At 30.6% G+C, this 12,306-nt stretch overlaps 1 protein-coding gene across 3 annotated transcripts in view; it reads right to left on the reverse strand.

The window, feature by feature from the left end:
• Positions 1 to 8,852: 8,852 nt before the first annotated feature.
• Positions 8,853 to 12,306, reverse strand: part of LOC129916360 (POU domain, class 6, transcription factor 2) — a 167,685-nt gene continuing 164,231 nt past the window's right edge. For all 3 annotated transcript variants that reach the window (XM_055996249.1, XM_055996240.1, XM_055996256.1), the window contains one exon: positions 8,853 to 9,738. In XM_055996249.1, coding sequence (XP_055852224.1) covers positions 9,614 to 9,738 — 125 coding nt within the window. In that variant the 3' untranslated portion in view covers positions 8,853 to 9,613. The remainder of the gene's footprint in view (positions 9,739 to 12,306) is intronic.

A 12,306-nucleotide genomic window follows, 5' to 3' on the forward strand; every position in this document is an offset into this window, starting at 1 on the left:
ATCTAAATGGGAAGGTCCTCCGCTTTTCAATTTTCCATTTTTATATCAAGCTTCTACCAAAAACAAAAAAATAATTTTTTTATTAATTGACTTTTTAGCCCATTTTTGTACATATTCTTGTAGAAAATTAAACGCTCTACAAAAAAAGTTAAACACACTTTTTTGAATTATCTAACCGTTTAGTAGATATTTGAGGTCCAAAAATCGAGAAAATCTTTAAAAATTCGTTTTTTGTTCTTAATTTTGTAACAAATTGAAAAATTATAATAACACAGTGTAACACTCAAAATATACGCGGGCGGAGACCTATCAGGTTTTGTAGGGCTAGTCGCACTGATTACGAAACGGTATTTGAAAATCCCCTAACACCCCCAAATCTAGAGTTACGGCCAAAAAACTGTTTTTTGGACTTTCACCCATTGACAAAATTCTAGCTTCGACAATTTTTACCCATTTTCGATTTTTTTACAGTTTCTGATAGAAGATAAATATACCTTTTCAACGGGAAACCGACGAAGTTATGAATACCAGAGTAATGCGCGACGGAGTTACGCGCGTCAAAGTTACGAAAAACCGAAGTTACGAAAAACCGAAGTTATGAAAGACCGAAGTTACGAAAAACCCAAGTTACGAAAATCCAGAGTCAAGGCAAGAAAAAAATTGTATGGGACGGGGGTGTCTATTCCCCTCCGTTTAGCCGGGAGGGGAGATTTTCTAAAAAAAATGACTTAATTTGGAAAAAAAATTATTTAAAATCAACGGTTACACCAAAAGTAACGTACTTTACGTTATTGTAAAGCCAAAAATTGTATCTTTTAATTTGTTTTTAATTATAGCTGTTTAATTGACTAGTTTTTGAAAAAATTAGTTTTCAAAATAAAAATTTTGAAAAAAAGTAAAAAATAAATTTCGAACTTATTTCTTTCAAAATTATATGTAATTAAGTGCTAATTTAAATTACATAAATTAATGTTCTTATTTGTTATTTATTTAAACTTAAACTGAAAATTGGATCCAAAAACGTCTTGTCGTTTTCGATAAATTAAAAAATAACCAAAACTCCTTTTTTTCAAAAAAGCCGTATATTTTTTTTTTGAAAATTAGTTTTTCAAAAACTGTTCAATTAAACAGATTTATTTAAAAACAATATACAAGAACAAGTCTTTTGCCTTACAAAAAAGTACATTACGATATTAATGGTGTAACCGTTGATATTTTAATAATTTTTTTTTCAAATTAAGTCATTATTTTAGAAAATCCCCCTCCTGGCTAAACGCAGGTAAATAGACACCCCCGTCCTATACAATTTTTTTCTTGCCTTGACTCAACCTATACGCTCTAGCTTTTTGGTACGTTCCTCCAGTATATCATTCATCTCAATGGTTGCCAACCCAAGAACATCGTTTCATAGCTTTGGTGTTCGTAATTCTGTTTTTTCGTAACTTCGGTTTTTCGTAACTTTGACGCGCGTAACTCTGTCGCGCATAACTCTAGTATTCGTAACTCCGTTACCATTTCCTTTTCAACAATGTATAAAACATGTAACTCGGTTAAACCACTTAGAATTTATAAGCTGTCAAAGTTCAAAAATTCCATTTTTTTCGTCATTTGCTCAACTTCGGCATCAATTTAAAGTATATGTTTTTAAAACAACATGCTATTTAAAAAATATATTCTAAAACTATATCTATTTCTCAATCAATCGAGGTATTTTTTATGAAAATCAATTCAAAATTGGCTTAGAAAAAATTACAGAAATTCGAACTTTTAGGTATAGAACGCTCCTGGAAGCTAAACCGCTTGAGAGAAATTTTTGGGAGCGATGCCAAATGATAGCTTGTGTCATGCGCCTACGCTTTGCACATTGTCAGATTTAAAAAAAATCATCTTCCATGTTAAACCGCCACATCATGCCTATTTTTTCAGAATCGGGCTTAATTTTTTTTTTACCTTTAAGTTCTCTCGGTTTGAGAACGCTCTCAAAACTCAGTATGATTTTGATTTTATAGAGGAAAAAGCCTAACGATATAATTATTTATGAACACTTCCAGGGTTCCAGGGAAGAAGCTATTGATACAAATTTAACAATTTCAGCGAGAAAAATATTCTCGAAATTAATTTTAGCTGACACCTGTTCGCAATTTTTTTTCAAATCGTGTCTCCCAAATTTTCAGAAATCTGCATTGCAAATTTTTTTTCATCGATTCTGCAGATTTTTCAAAATATTTGAATGGCAACACTGACTATAACAGATGATTTATGAAACGGACACTTACTAAATGTTTGAAGCATACATTACCTATCTTTTAGTAAGAGGTTATGAATTGATTTTTCTACAATTCATAATTCAATCCAAGTCTCTGAGAACTTCTGAATTGAATCTTTTCACGATTCACAAGTCAGAAAGAGCTTATGAATTAAAATTTTGTCTAATTTGCAATTACAAACTAGCTTGTGAATTAAATTTTTGTTTAATTCATAATTCAACACTAGCTTGTGAATTGAAAATTTGTTGAATTCATAATTCAAAGCTAGCTTATGAATTGAATTTATGTTCAATTCCTAATTGAAAACTAGCTTACGAGTTAAATTTTTGTTTAATTCAAGATTGAAAACTAGCTCGCGAATTAGATTTTTTTTCAAATCATTGAGTTTTAAGAGCTTGAGAATTGATTTTTTTTTTAATTCACAAGCCCATTATTGACTCTTGAATTAAATCAAAGCTTAAGCTAGGAAATAGCTTAAGCTTTTGCAACCCTGATATCTTTCAAATGGTTAGATTAATAAAAAGAGTTAATAAGACCTTTTTTGTGGAGAAATCAGTTTCCTACAAGAATATGTCATGCGCGTTTGATTATTATTATTTTTCAATTTGTTACAAAATTAAGAACAAAAAACGAATTTTTAAAGATTTTCTCGATTTTTGGACCTTCCCATTAAGATAAAGAGCTCATATTTGGTGAGTATATTCTAGAGGTGTTTAGCAATCGAGTTTCCGAAGTACCAAATCAAAAAAACGAATTTCTATTTTTTTGACCCCCCCCTAATGTGGCCACATGTTTATGATCGATGAAAATTTTCACAAATTTGTGACGCTTAAAACTAATTTTATTTTATTTTTTCTGTTCAGTTATTATTATTACGGATTTCTACTACAACGCTATGAGTGTCACGTCCTTTCCAAGTAAGACAAATTAAAGAATAAACAGGCTTGGTAATTTTCCGGGGATGAATTCCACAAATAACGCTCTTTGGGGATTCTTAGCGAAATGCTGCAGAAAACCTTATACCAACTGGTGGAAAAGCTAAGTAGTGAGTGGCTGAATCATTACAAGCACAGGACAACAACTCATTTAGCTAAAAACAGAGTTCCCGAAAAAATAAAGGCATTTTGCAACAAAACGAAAACACACGAAATATTGAAAAAATCGTCATCAATTTTTTTGACTTTGTCTCGTAGTGGCATAATATTTTAAACAACCGTAATAATACTGTACTGTACAGAAAAAAAAAAAAAACAAAATAAAATTAGTTTTTAGCGTTCTAGTTAAAGAATAAGTGACAATTGAAAATTTTCATCGGTCATAATCATGTGGCCACCTACTGTTTTTCGCGTCTAAACAATGGTTGGTGTTTTCCAAAAAGCACACAATAAAGTAATACTTATAACAGTCTGTAACACTTAGATAGCCTCACCGATAAAGATAGCACTTTTAAAAATCATGTTTTGAAGTGATAACGTCTTATAAATCGCTGAACCATGGCAGCATCCACGAAAAAGTGACGCCATTTTCTCTCGTTCCACCTGAAATGTTTAACAGTGCGGCATAAATTTCAATTTAAAATTAACTATTGGATGTACAAAATCTTCTATAAAGTATAAAGACAATCAAATAAGGTGAAAAAATCACAAAATTTCCACCTTTCTCAAAAAATACAAATTTGTTATGCACGTTAGGGTGTTCCAATTTTTTGGTTTTTACATTTTCGTTGTTCCCCACTCAAAAATTGGTTGCATATGTGTTTTGTATTACACACGTGAAATTACAGCTTTTTAGGTAAAGTGTAGGTGGGCGCTCAACAGGCTTAAAGTTTTTGCTCAGATGCTGTTATAGCTGGGTCCGCATGCCTTGTAATTAACTTTTTCTATGATTTATCAAGTGAATTAAGTTATGTTGTGGTAAAGTTTTTCATGATATGTTTTTTCTTTCATAAAAATACAATAGTTAAGTGATATTTTCACAGATAATTTTTGTTCATTAAATTCGTCTGTAAGTATTTTTTGCTTAAAGTTAAAACAAAACAGAATCAATCAATGAAATATGAGCTAGTGACTCAAAACCAAAGAAACATGAAAATCATTTACTTGGTTGTCGGGAACATGCGTGCTTATCATGTTTAAGCAAAATTCCAACTCCAAGCCAAATCCTAATATGATATAATCAGGTATTAAGGGTAACAAAGTCTAATATTTCAATGCTGATGAGCGCCCTCTTCCTTTTACTTTTGAGGGCTAAAACTTTCAGCATATGTTGGTATTGATGTCTGTAGCAAAATAATGGGTGGGGAAGTAATGAATTATATGGTTTATTTTTTTGCGTAAAAACGTGGACCACACTAATGCACGTATATGTTTTTTTCATTGCATTGTTTTGATTCTTAATGATAATGGATATAAAAACCTTCATGCTAAATTTGGTTACTACCATAATTTAAAAAACAAAATTTGGTGGTAAGTTTGCAACTGTTTTCAGAGACGTGAGATTTGTGACGTCAGCTAAGTTTGGATGCAGTTTTGAAGAGGGGTTTATCCTGAGTATAAATCTCAGTTTGCGTACTGATTGGCTTTGTGGGGCGTCCGCCATTTTGAAAAACGCATTAGTCTCAATATCTCGAGAACGACTGGTCGGAGAGAAAATTTGCAGGGACTTTTTAGATTGGAAATATACTTATCTTTCTTTCTTTAGTACATCATTTTTCTGTAAGAGTTATACTTTCAGAGTAAGAGAACATCGCCATGGCCTGAGAGAGATTGCGGAGCTTTTGATTCGACGGAAGAACAATCCGTCTCACTCCCACCTAAACATTTAATTTTGTAGACAACATCTTACGTATCCATTTTCCCTATTTTTCCTTTATTTTTGTCAAAAAAAAATGCTAGAGAAAATTTGGCATAAAATGTTGCCATTAACAGGGTCGGACTGGCCATATTACTGACTTGGTCATTGCCACCCGGGCCCTCAGCTATCCCATAGTTACAAAATAAAAATACATAAAGAACATGTAAAAAACAGGTACAAATACAAATTTCAAACAAAGAAAAGGGGCCCGTTTAACAAATGCAGGCCCTTACTAAAACTTTTTGAAAGTTATATTTATAATTATATAAAAAGTTTAAATGTTTGGGGCCCCTGGGGTGTGCAATTGGAAATACCCTTGTACCGGGGTAGTGCCCCGGGGCCCCCATGTACATATTCCAGGGCCCCACGCTAGAAGGAGAACATACAAAATTTCCATATTGTAACCTAATATGGAATAAATAAATCTGAATATGATTTTAAACCTCAAAAATTGAGTAAAATATACCGCCTTCTCTGCACAGATCTGTGCTCTACTCCCGAACGGTTCATTTTACAGAAAAATTTTACAGGCATATGCTGTAGATAATTTCACGACGAACAATTTTTATAATAACCTCTGATGACCTCCGATCAATAACTCACGAGATATTTGGAAAAACCGTTTCGTGACCTTTTGACCCTTATACACAGAGATAAATAAAAGAAAGGCCTAAAAACTCCTGGTACAAGCAAATGCAAAAACACGAGCATTCAGTTGGCCTCAGAAATAGAACAATACGAAACCGGGAGGCTGCCGCCGATTTCTGAGGTCAACCCGCCGAACCCCACAGGCGGATCACTAGTGTGAAGCATATACGTGGGATAGTTATGATCCCCTCGACATCGAGATCATAACAGCAGCGCCGAGCAAAGGAAGAAGAAGAAGAAGACACAGAGAAAAATAGACCACATAAAATAGAACAAAAACAATAAGATTTCTCTATGGTAAGAAAAACATATGGGCGGTAAAACAATAAGGCAATCTGTTAGTTTTAAGGTAGGTAGTCATATTTTTCTCTGTGTAACTTGTTAAAGCCTGGTACGCTGCTCGCGCTAAATTTTAGCTGAGTTAAAATTCCCATACAAGTTATCGATAACTTGTATGGGATCCATTTTATCTCGGCTAAAAATTTTCGATAATTTGTATGTGAGCTAAAATTTAGCGCGAGCTGCGTACCAGGCTTAAGCCGGCGCGATATCAATGTCGATTTTTCACATCTTCATTAAAACGCCGTAATAAAATAGTATACTAAGGTCCATTTTCTTCACTCGGAGTTGAACAAAACTTGAGAATTTTTATATTAAAACTTCTCAAGTCATGTTCAACTCCGAGTGAAGAAAATGGACCTAAAATTCATCCTACTAGGAATTTTTCCTCAGATAAAACCTAAAATTATGTACTGAACTACATATAATATTTTTCGAGCTAAATACAATAAATCGTAATTTTTGAGTTTTGACAAAATTTAAATCTAAATTTTGCAACTTTAAGCCTAGTTTACAGTTCTTTTTGATAAAAAAAGTGGCGAAGAAAAACATTCTTTTTTGAAAAACAATATCTGTGGTAAACAGCTGACAGTTATAAGTTTTTTTTCCGCAAAATCAGTGGACTGCACATTGTTTTGCGGGGAAAAAATCGTGGTTTTCAGTCATAAACCTTTTCTAAAACTTAGTCTACCTACTATTACTTTAAGAGTATTAATTAAACTTCTTTTAAGCCTGGTACGCTGCTCGCGCTAAATTTTAGCTCCCATACAAATTATCGAAAAATTTTAGCCGAGCTAAAATGAGTCCCATACAAATTATCGATAACTTGTATGGGAATTTTATCTTGGCTAAAATTTAGCTCGAGCAGCGTACCAGGCTTTATGTTTTAAAAAATCAGCACTGTTCTACTTTAAAAAATATAAATTCATATCTGAAAGGGTACAAAAATTGAAAAAAATGGAAAAATTACCTGAAAAAAAGTCGGATTTTTTAAGAAAAAAATTTTCAGCAATGTTATACTATTTTGAAAAGAGCATTGAACTCACCAAATTTGGTCAAAAGTTGGTCAAAATATTTGATATTTGCTTTAAAACTGATGCAGCTGAGTTAAAATTTTGAATGCATTTGGTAGCAGGATTATTCAAGGTTCCGTAGCAAAAATTCAGAAAACTTAAGATTTGCTGTCACGGCACATTTTTTTTCGAATGCTCATAACTCACAAAATATAGGTATGGTTGCGATTTTTTTTATTATTTTTCTAATAACAGTCACCACCTACCCTATCTACCGTTTTTGGACACCCTGTATGTAGTTTAAACAAAATTAGCTGATTGCTAAAAATACATTTTTGGTCGGTCTGAGTTAACCTCTCCCGAAATGAAAGGCTTTGGCTTCTATATAAATAAAAAATTTAAATAAAATTGGCATGCCATTTTGTAAAAATTACTAATCAACATCTAAAACCAAATAATAATAATAATAATAATAATTTTAACTATACCTATGCCTGTAAGACCTAAGGTCTTTTAAATTAGTGATGGGTACTATCGAATAAAAACTATCAAACTATAGATAGTTGTAAAATATTCATTCATTCGATAGTTTTAAATCATTTATTCATTCATTTAGTTACTATTTTCATTCGAATAGTTTTTTCATTCGATAGTTTAGTTACTATTTTCATTCGAATAGTTTTTGAACATTATTCTTATTCGATAGTTTTTTCATTCAAATAGTTTTCTTAAGCGATAGTTTTTTATTCAAATAGTTTTCTTAAACGATAGTTTTTTCATTTGAATAGTTTTCTTAAACGATAGTTTTTTCATTTGAATAGTTTTTTTATACGATAGTTTTAATTCGATAGTTTGTTCGATAGTTTTTATTCGACAGTTTTATTCGATAGTTTTTATACGAATGAACAAATGAATGAACTATTCGATATTTCAAATCATTCAGTTACTAACTCTATCGATAGTTCAAATCATTCCATAGTTCACATCACTATTTTAAATGCATACTGCACGGCATTAGTTAAAAGGAATAGATAGATAGGAAAGAATTTTTGGTTAGTACAGTTACATAATTGAGAATAAGATGAATATTATCTCATATAATCCCACGGGTGGCTTCCAAGCTGGGGGATAAAGAAAAGAATGCTGCCTGAGGTAGGGCTCGAACCCACACCTCCAGGCTAGCAGTCAAGCTTCAAGCACAACGTCCACTGCCCAAGTTAAAAAAAAATTCAAATTCGAAAATTTGATTCAAAAAAAGAATTCATTTTTTTTTATTCCAAAAATTATTTTTTTTTAAATCTTGTTTATGATTTATATTAACATTATATAAATGCTCTTTATATGAAAAAAGTATAAATTTCGATGAAATTGAATAAGAAGTTTGACAGAAAATCAGATATTAAAAAAAACGGTTATATGACTGGTACCGTTAATGATTTTCGAAAAAAAATTGAACAGAAGATAGACCTTGCCTAAAAACTAAAATTTATAATTTTGGCAAAATCGTTGGAGCCGTTTTCGAGAAAATAAAAGTTTCGTGAAATTTTTATAAATGACAGACACCATTATAACCGTACAGCATACATTAGAGAAAAGACAAAAAAGAAATATAGAATTTATGACAATAGTTTTCATTTTATTGGCCTTTGTTTTTTTTTAATTATTTTATATTTATATATGTATATACTTACAAATACCTATGTTTAACTCTATTTATGGTTATATTATTTTGTTTCCTCGCATATTTGAGTTTTTAAATTAAAATTCATAAATTATTGTTATTTTACATGTTTTACATATCTATAATATCTAAATCTATCCTTTTTGTTTATTACGAACATCAATTTATAGATACATTTGAAAATGTTAATTTCGACATTCATTTTCAAGTTTTTAATTAAAAAACCTTCATTACATTCTAACCAAATAGGCGGATTTTTTTTTATAATTCAATATGTGTATGTTTTTAGTTCACAATTGCATTGCTTTTTCTAATATTTATATACACAGAGACATACACTAAATATTTTTAAATTGTTAATCAATTCTGCAACTGAATATTTTTTTATTTCTGAGAATGGCACGGGTCTTGAAATAATATTGTACAACAAAAATTAAACTATCATAAAAGAAGTTTAACTTCATGTAATTTTTCTTAACATTAAATATTTATGGCTTTGTCTTATGTTATATACAATTTTATGGGTCAATTATAAACTCAATCAAAATGTTATGCATATTACGAGTAATAAAAAAATAAACAAGAAACTTATAATAGGAATGTTAAAGACCACTTAAATTCGATCGTATACATAAATCTGATTCTTTTAGGTAATTATCACAATTTACACAAAGAAAAATTAATTTAAGAAAAAAATAATTACGAATTGTAACAATCAAATAAATTGCTAAAAGATTTTCGTATGCAACTTTTTGTCAATAATCTACAAAGTGCTGGTGACAAAATTTTGTGAAATAATTTTAATTCAAAATTCACACCATTCCTTTAGACATCATTCGAACTGTATTTTTAAGAGCTTGTCGTTTATTACAAAACCATATTCGAATAACTTCACGCTCGTATCCAAGCTGATGGGCGAGGCCAGTGATTTCGGTTCCTGAAAAAAAAGAACATTAAAATTTTTATTCGAAAATTCATTACAATAGTACAGGTGAAATAGTCATTTAAAAGAGAAATTGTGAAACTTGGCAAAAAGTTTCCTTTTGGGATAAGAACCAAGTACAAAAAAAGTCTATAGAAAAAAGTTGGGTGGATGGGTGTTTTTCCGCGGACAAGAGGGAGGGGGTGAAGGTCAAAAATATAAGGGAGAGTGCGGCACTTTTAAACACGGGGCGCTTTGAACACTGCATATAAAATTTTAGTTTATCAATCTTTTTTATAAGTTATTCGATATTTGAACCCGTCAACACCATATCCATAAACGTCAATGACTTTCCTTGGTTATCTCAGATGGCCTTCAGATTTATAGGTGGAAGGTGATTTTTATAGTAGTTTTGCATTATTTAAGTTTTTTAGTTGTAAGAGTTAAAAAAAATTGGTGCATGATTTCAAAACGCAATACAATTTTTGTTAATGTTTAATAAATTTTAAACTAAATCACGGTGAATTTTTTAATGAATATCTTAATGTTAAATATTTATTCAACATTTTATGTCGTTGACACAGTTTTGAACAAGTGCGTTGGGGCACTTTTGAACATGTTCAAAACCGCCCCCAGCAGTTTGTATCAGACATTTTAAGAAAACTTTAAATGTTTCATTTAATAAATCGTAACGTTCTTATAAAAAGAATAATGAAACTATCAATTGCGGGCAAACTTGAAGAAACAAAAATGGAAATATGTAAAAAATTATTGAAGATTAAAAAAAATGACTGAATTCTTCAAGTTCTACGAGTACCTACTAGACTGATCTCGATGAGAACTCGATTACATACCGCTTAAGCGGTATAGAAATTGAAGTCAAGCTGCTTACACCAATTAACGTTCCTGGTACATGAAGAACATCCACTTTGTTAACATTTGCATTTAATGTCTAGAAATATAGAAAAGGAAACTTTTTGCCAAGTTTCATGAGTGTAACAATTTTTTTTTATTTCTTGATTTTATGTACTATTTTACCTGTACTAAAAAATTAGGTATAACGAGCGCGAGAGTGCGTAGTGATTTTTAAATTGAATTTAAAAGATACAATGCAACAGCAGTATTTTATTGGTGGAACAAAACATTTATTTATTTATTTATTTTTATTTTAAATTCGACCTAGACCTACTAAGGCACATGAAAGATATAATACCTACTCATATATATATGAAAAACTTCAATTCAGGCTCCAGGTAAATAAAAGATTTTTATATGGTTAGAACGTTTCGAGCGTGAATACACTCCTCATCAGGCAACAACAAATACACTAGCCCAAAAATTAAGGGAACAAAAAAAAAATCGTCATTTTTTTTGTGATTTTCGATAGGCTATAACTCAGTAAAAAATGATCGCATCATGACAAAATGAAAAGCATGTGAAAGCTCTATTCTTCTAGTTTCAGGATTAAATGTTCAAATATTTTCTTTCTAACGGTAAAATAGCTAAACTGTTGGAAATGTTCAAAAACCAACATTTTCCAGTTTTTTTTTTCGTTTTTACTGTTCTCCTAAGAAAGTGGGAAAATTTTTTCTGATAAAATGATTATTATTTTTAGAAAGGCTATTTATTTGGGTTTAAGATTCATTTTTTTTTTCAAACTTCTTTGATTTTTTTTTTAGACTGCAATATCAGTCATCAATAGAAGAATAGAGCTTTCACATGCTTTTCATTTTGTCATGATGCGATCATTTTTACTGAGATACAGCCTATCGAAAATCACAAAAAAAATGACGATTTTTTTTGTCCCTTAATTTTTTGGGCTAGTGTAGTTGATTAGTATTTACAGCACAAACACACATTTCAATTTATTTAACAGCATTAAATGAAATTTAGCAAAACCTACAAGACCTTTTTTTTTTCTCACCACTGTTCTCGACGACTATTTCTTTTTATTTGTTATCAGCTGGTCGTATATGTTTAATGCTGAGACTGATAAGTAAATAAATTCAAACTTCAAAATAATTTTGAAGACAAAAACTGGAAATAAAACTCACAAGTCGCAAAATTCTTTGGACCAAGAAATTTGACCTGAAAAAACATTAGTGAAAAATTATTCAAGTACAGGTAAGAATGTCGTTTGTCAAGCTGGTGTGCTGTGTAAACGAAAAACATAACAAAAATTTTCGTTCTGCTGTTTTTTTTATACAAATTACCGTTTCGGAAAAAAATCTTAAGATTTCTTAAGAAAAGATATCTTAAGAAAAAAATCTTAAGATTTTTTTCTTAAATATATATTTTAGATATCAGTATCTTATCAACAAAATTTACTTTTAGAAGATATCTGCCAGGTATAAGAGTATGAAAATTTCTAAGAAAAACATCATTTTTTTTCTTGTGAAATAGTCCCCACTTGAGACTCTGTATTTTGGAAACAAAAACATTTTGATAAAAATAACTTGTGAATTATGAAAGAAGGGACAATTATCTGTGCAATCCAACAAGAAATTTGTACCATTAACTAAAAAAAAATCACGCCATGACAGGAATTTGCGAATACAATTAAATGTAACTTGTGGACAATTT

This window comes from Episyrphus balteatus, chromosome 1 (assembly GCF_945859705.1).
Source record: "Episyrphus balteatus chromosome 1, idEpiBalt1.1, whole genome shotgun sequence".
Classification (NCBI taxonomy): domain Eukaryota; kingdom Metazoa; phylum Arthropoda; class Insecta; order Diptera; family Syrphidae; genus Episyrphus; species Episyrphus balteatus.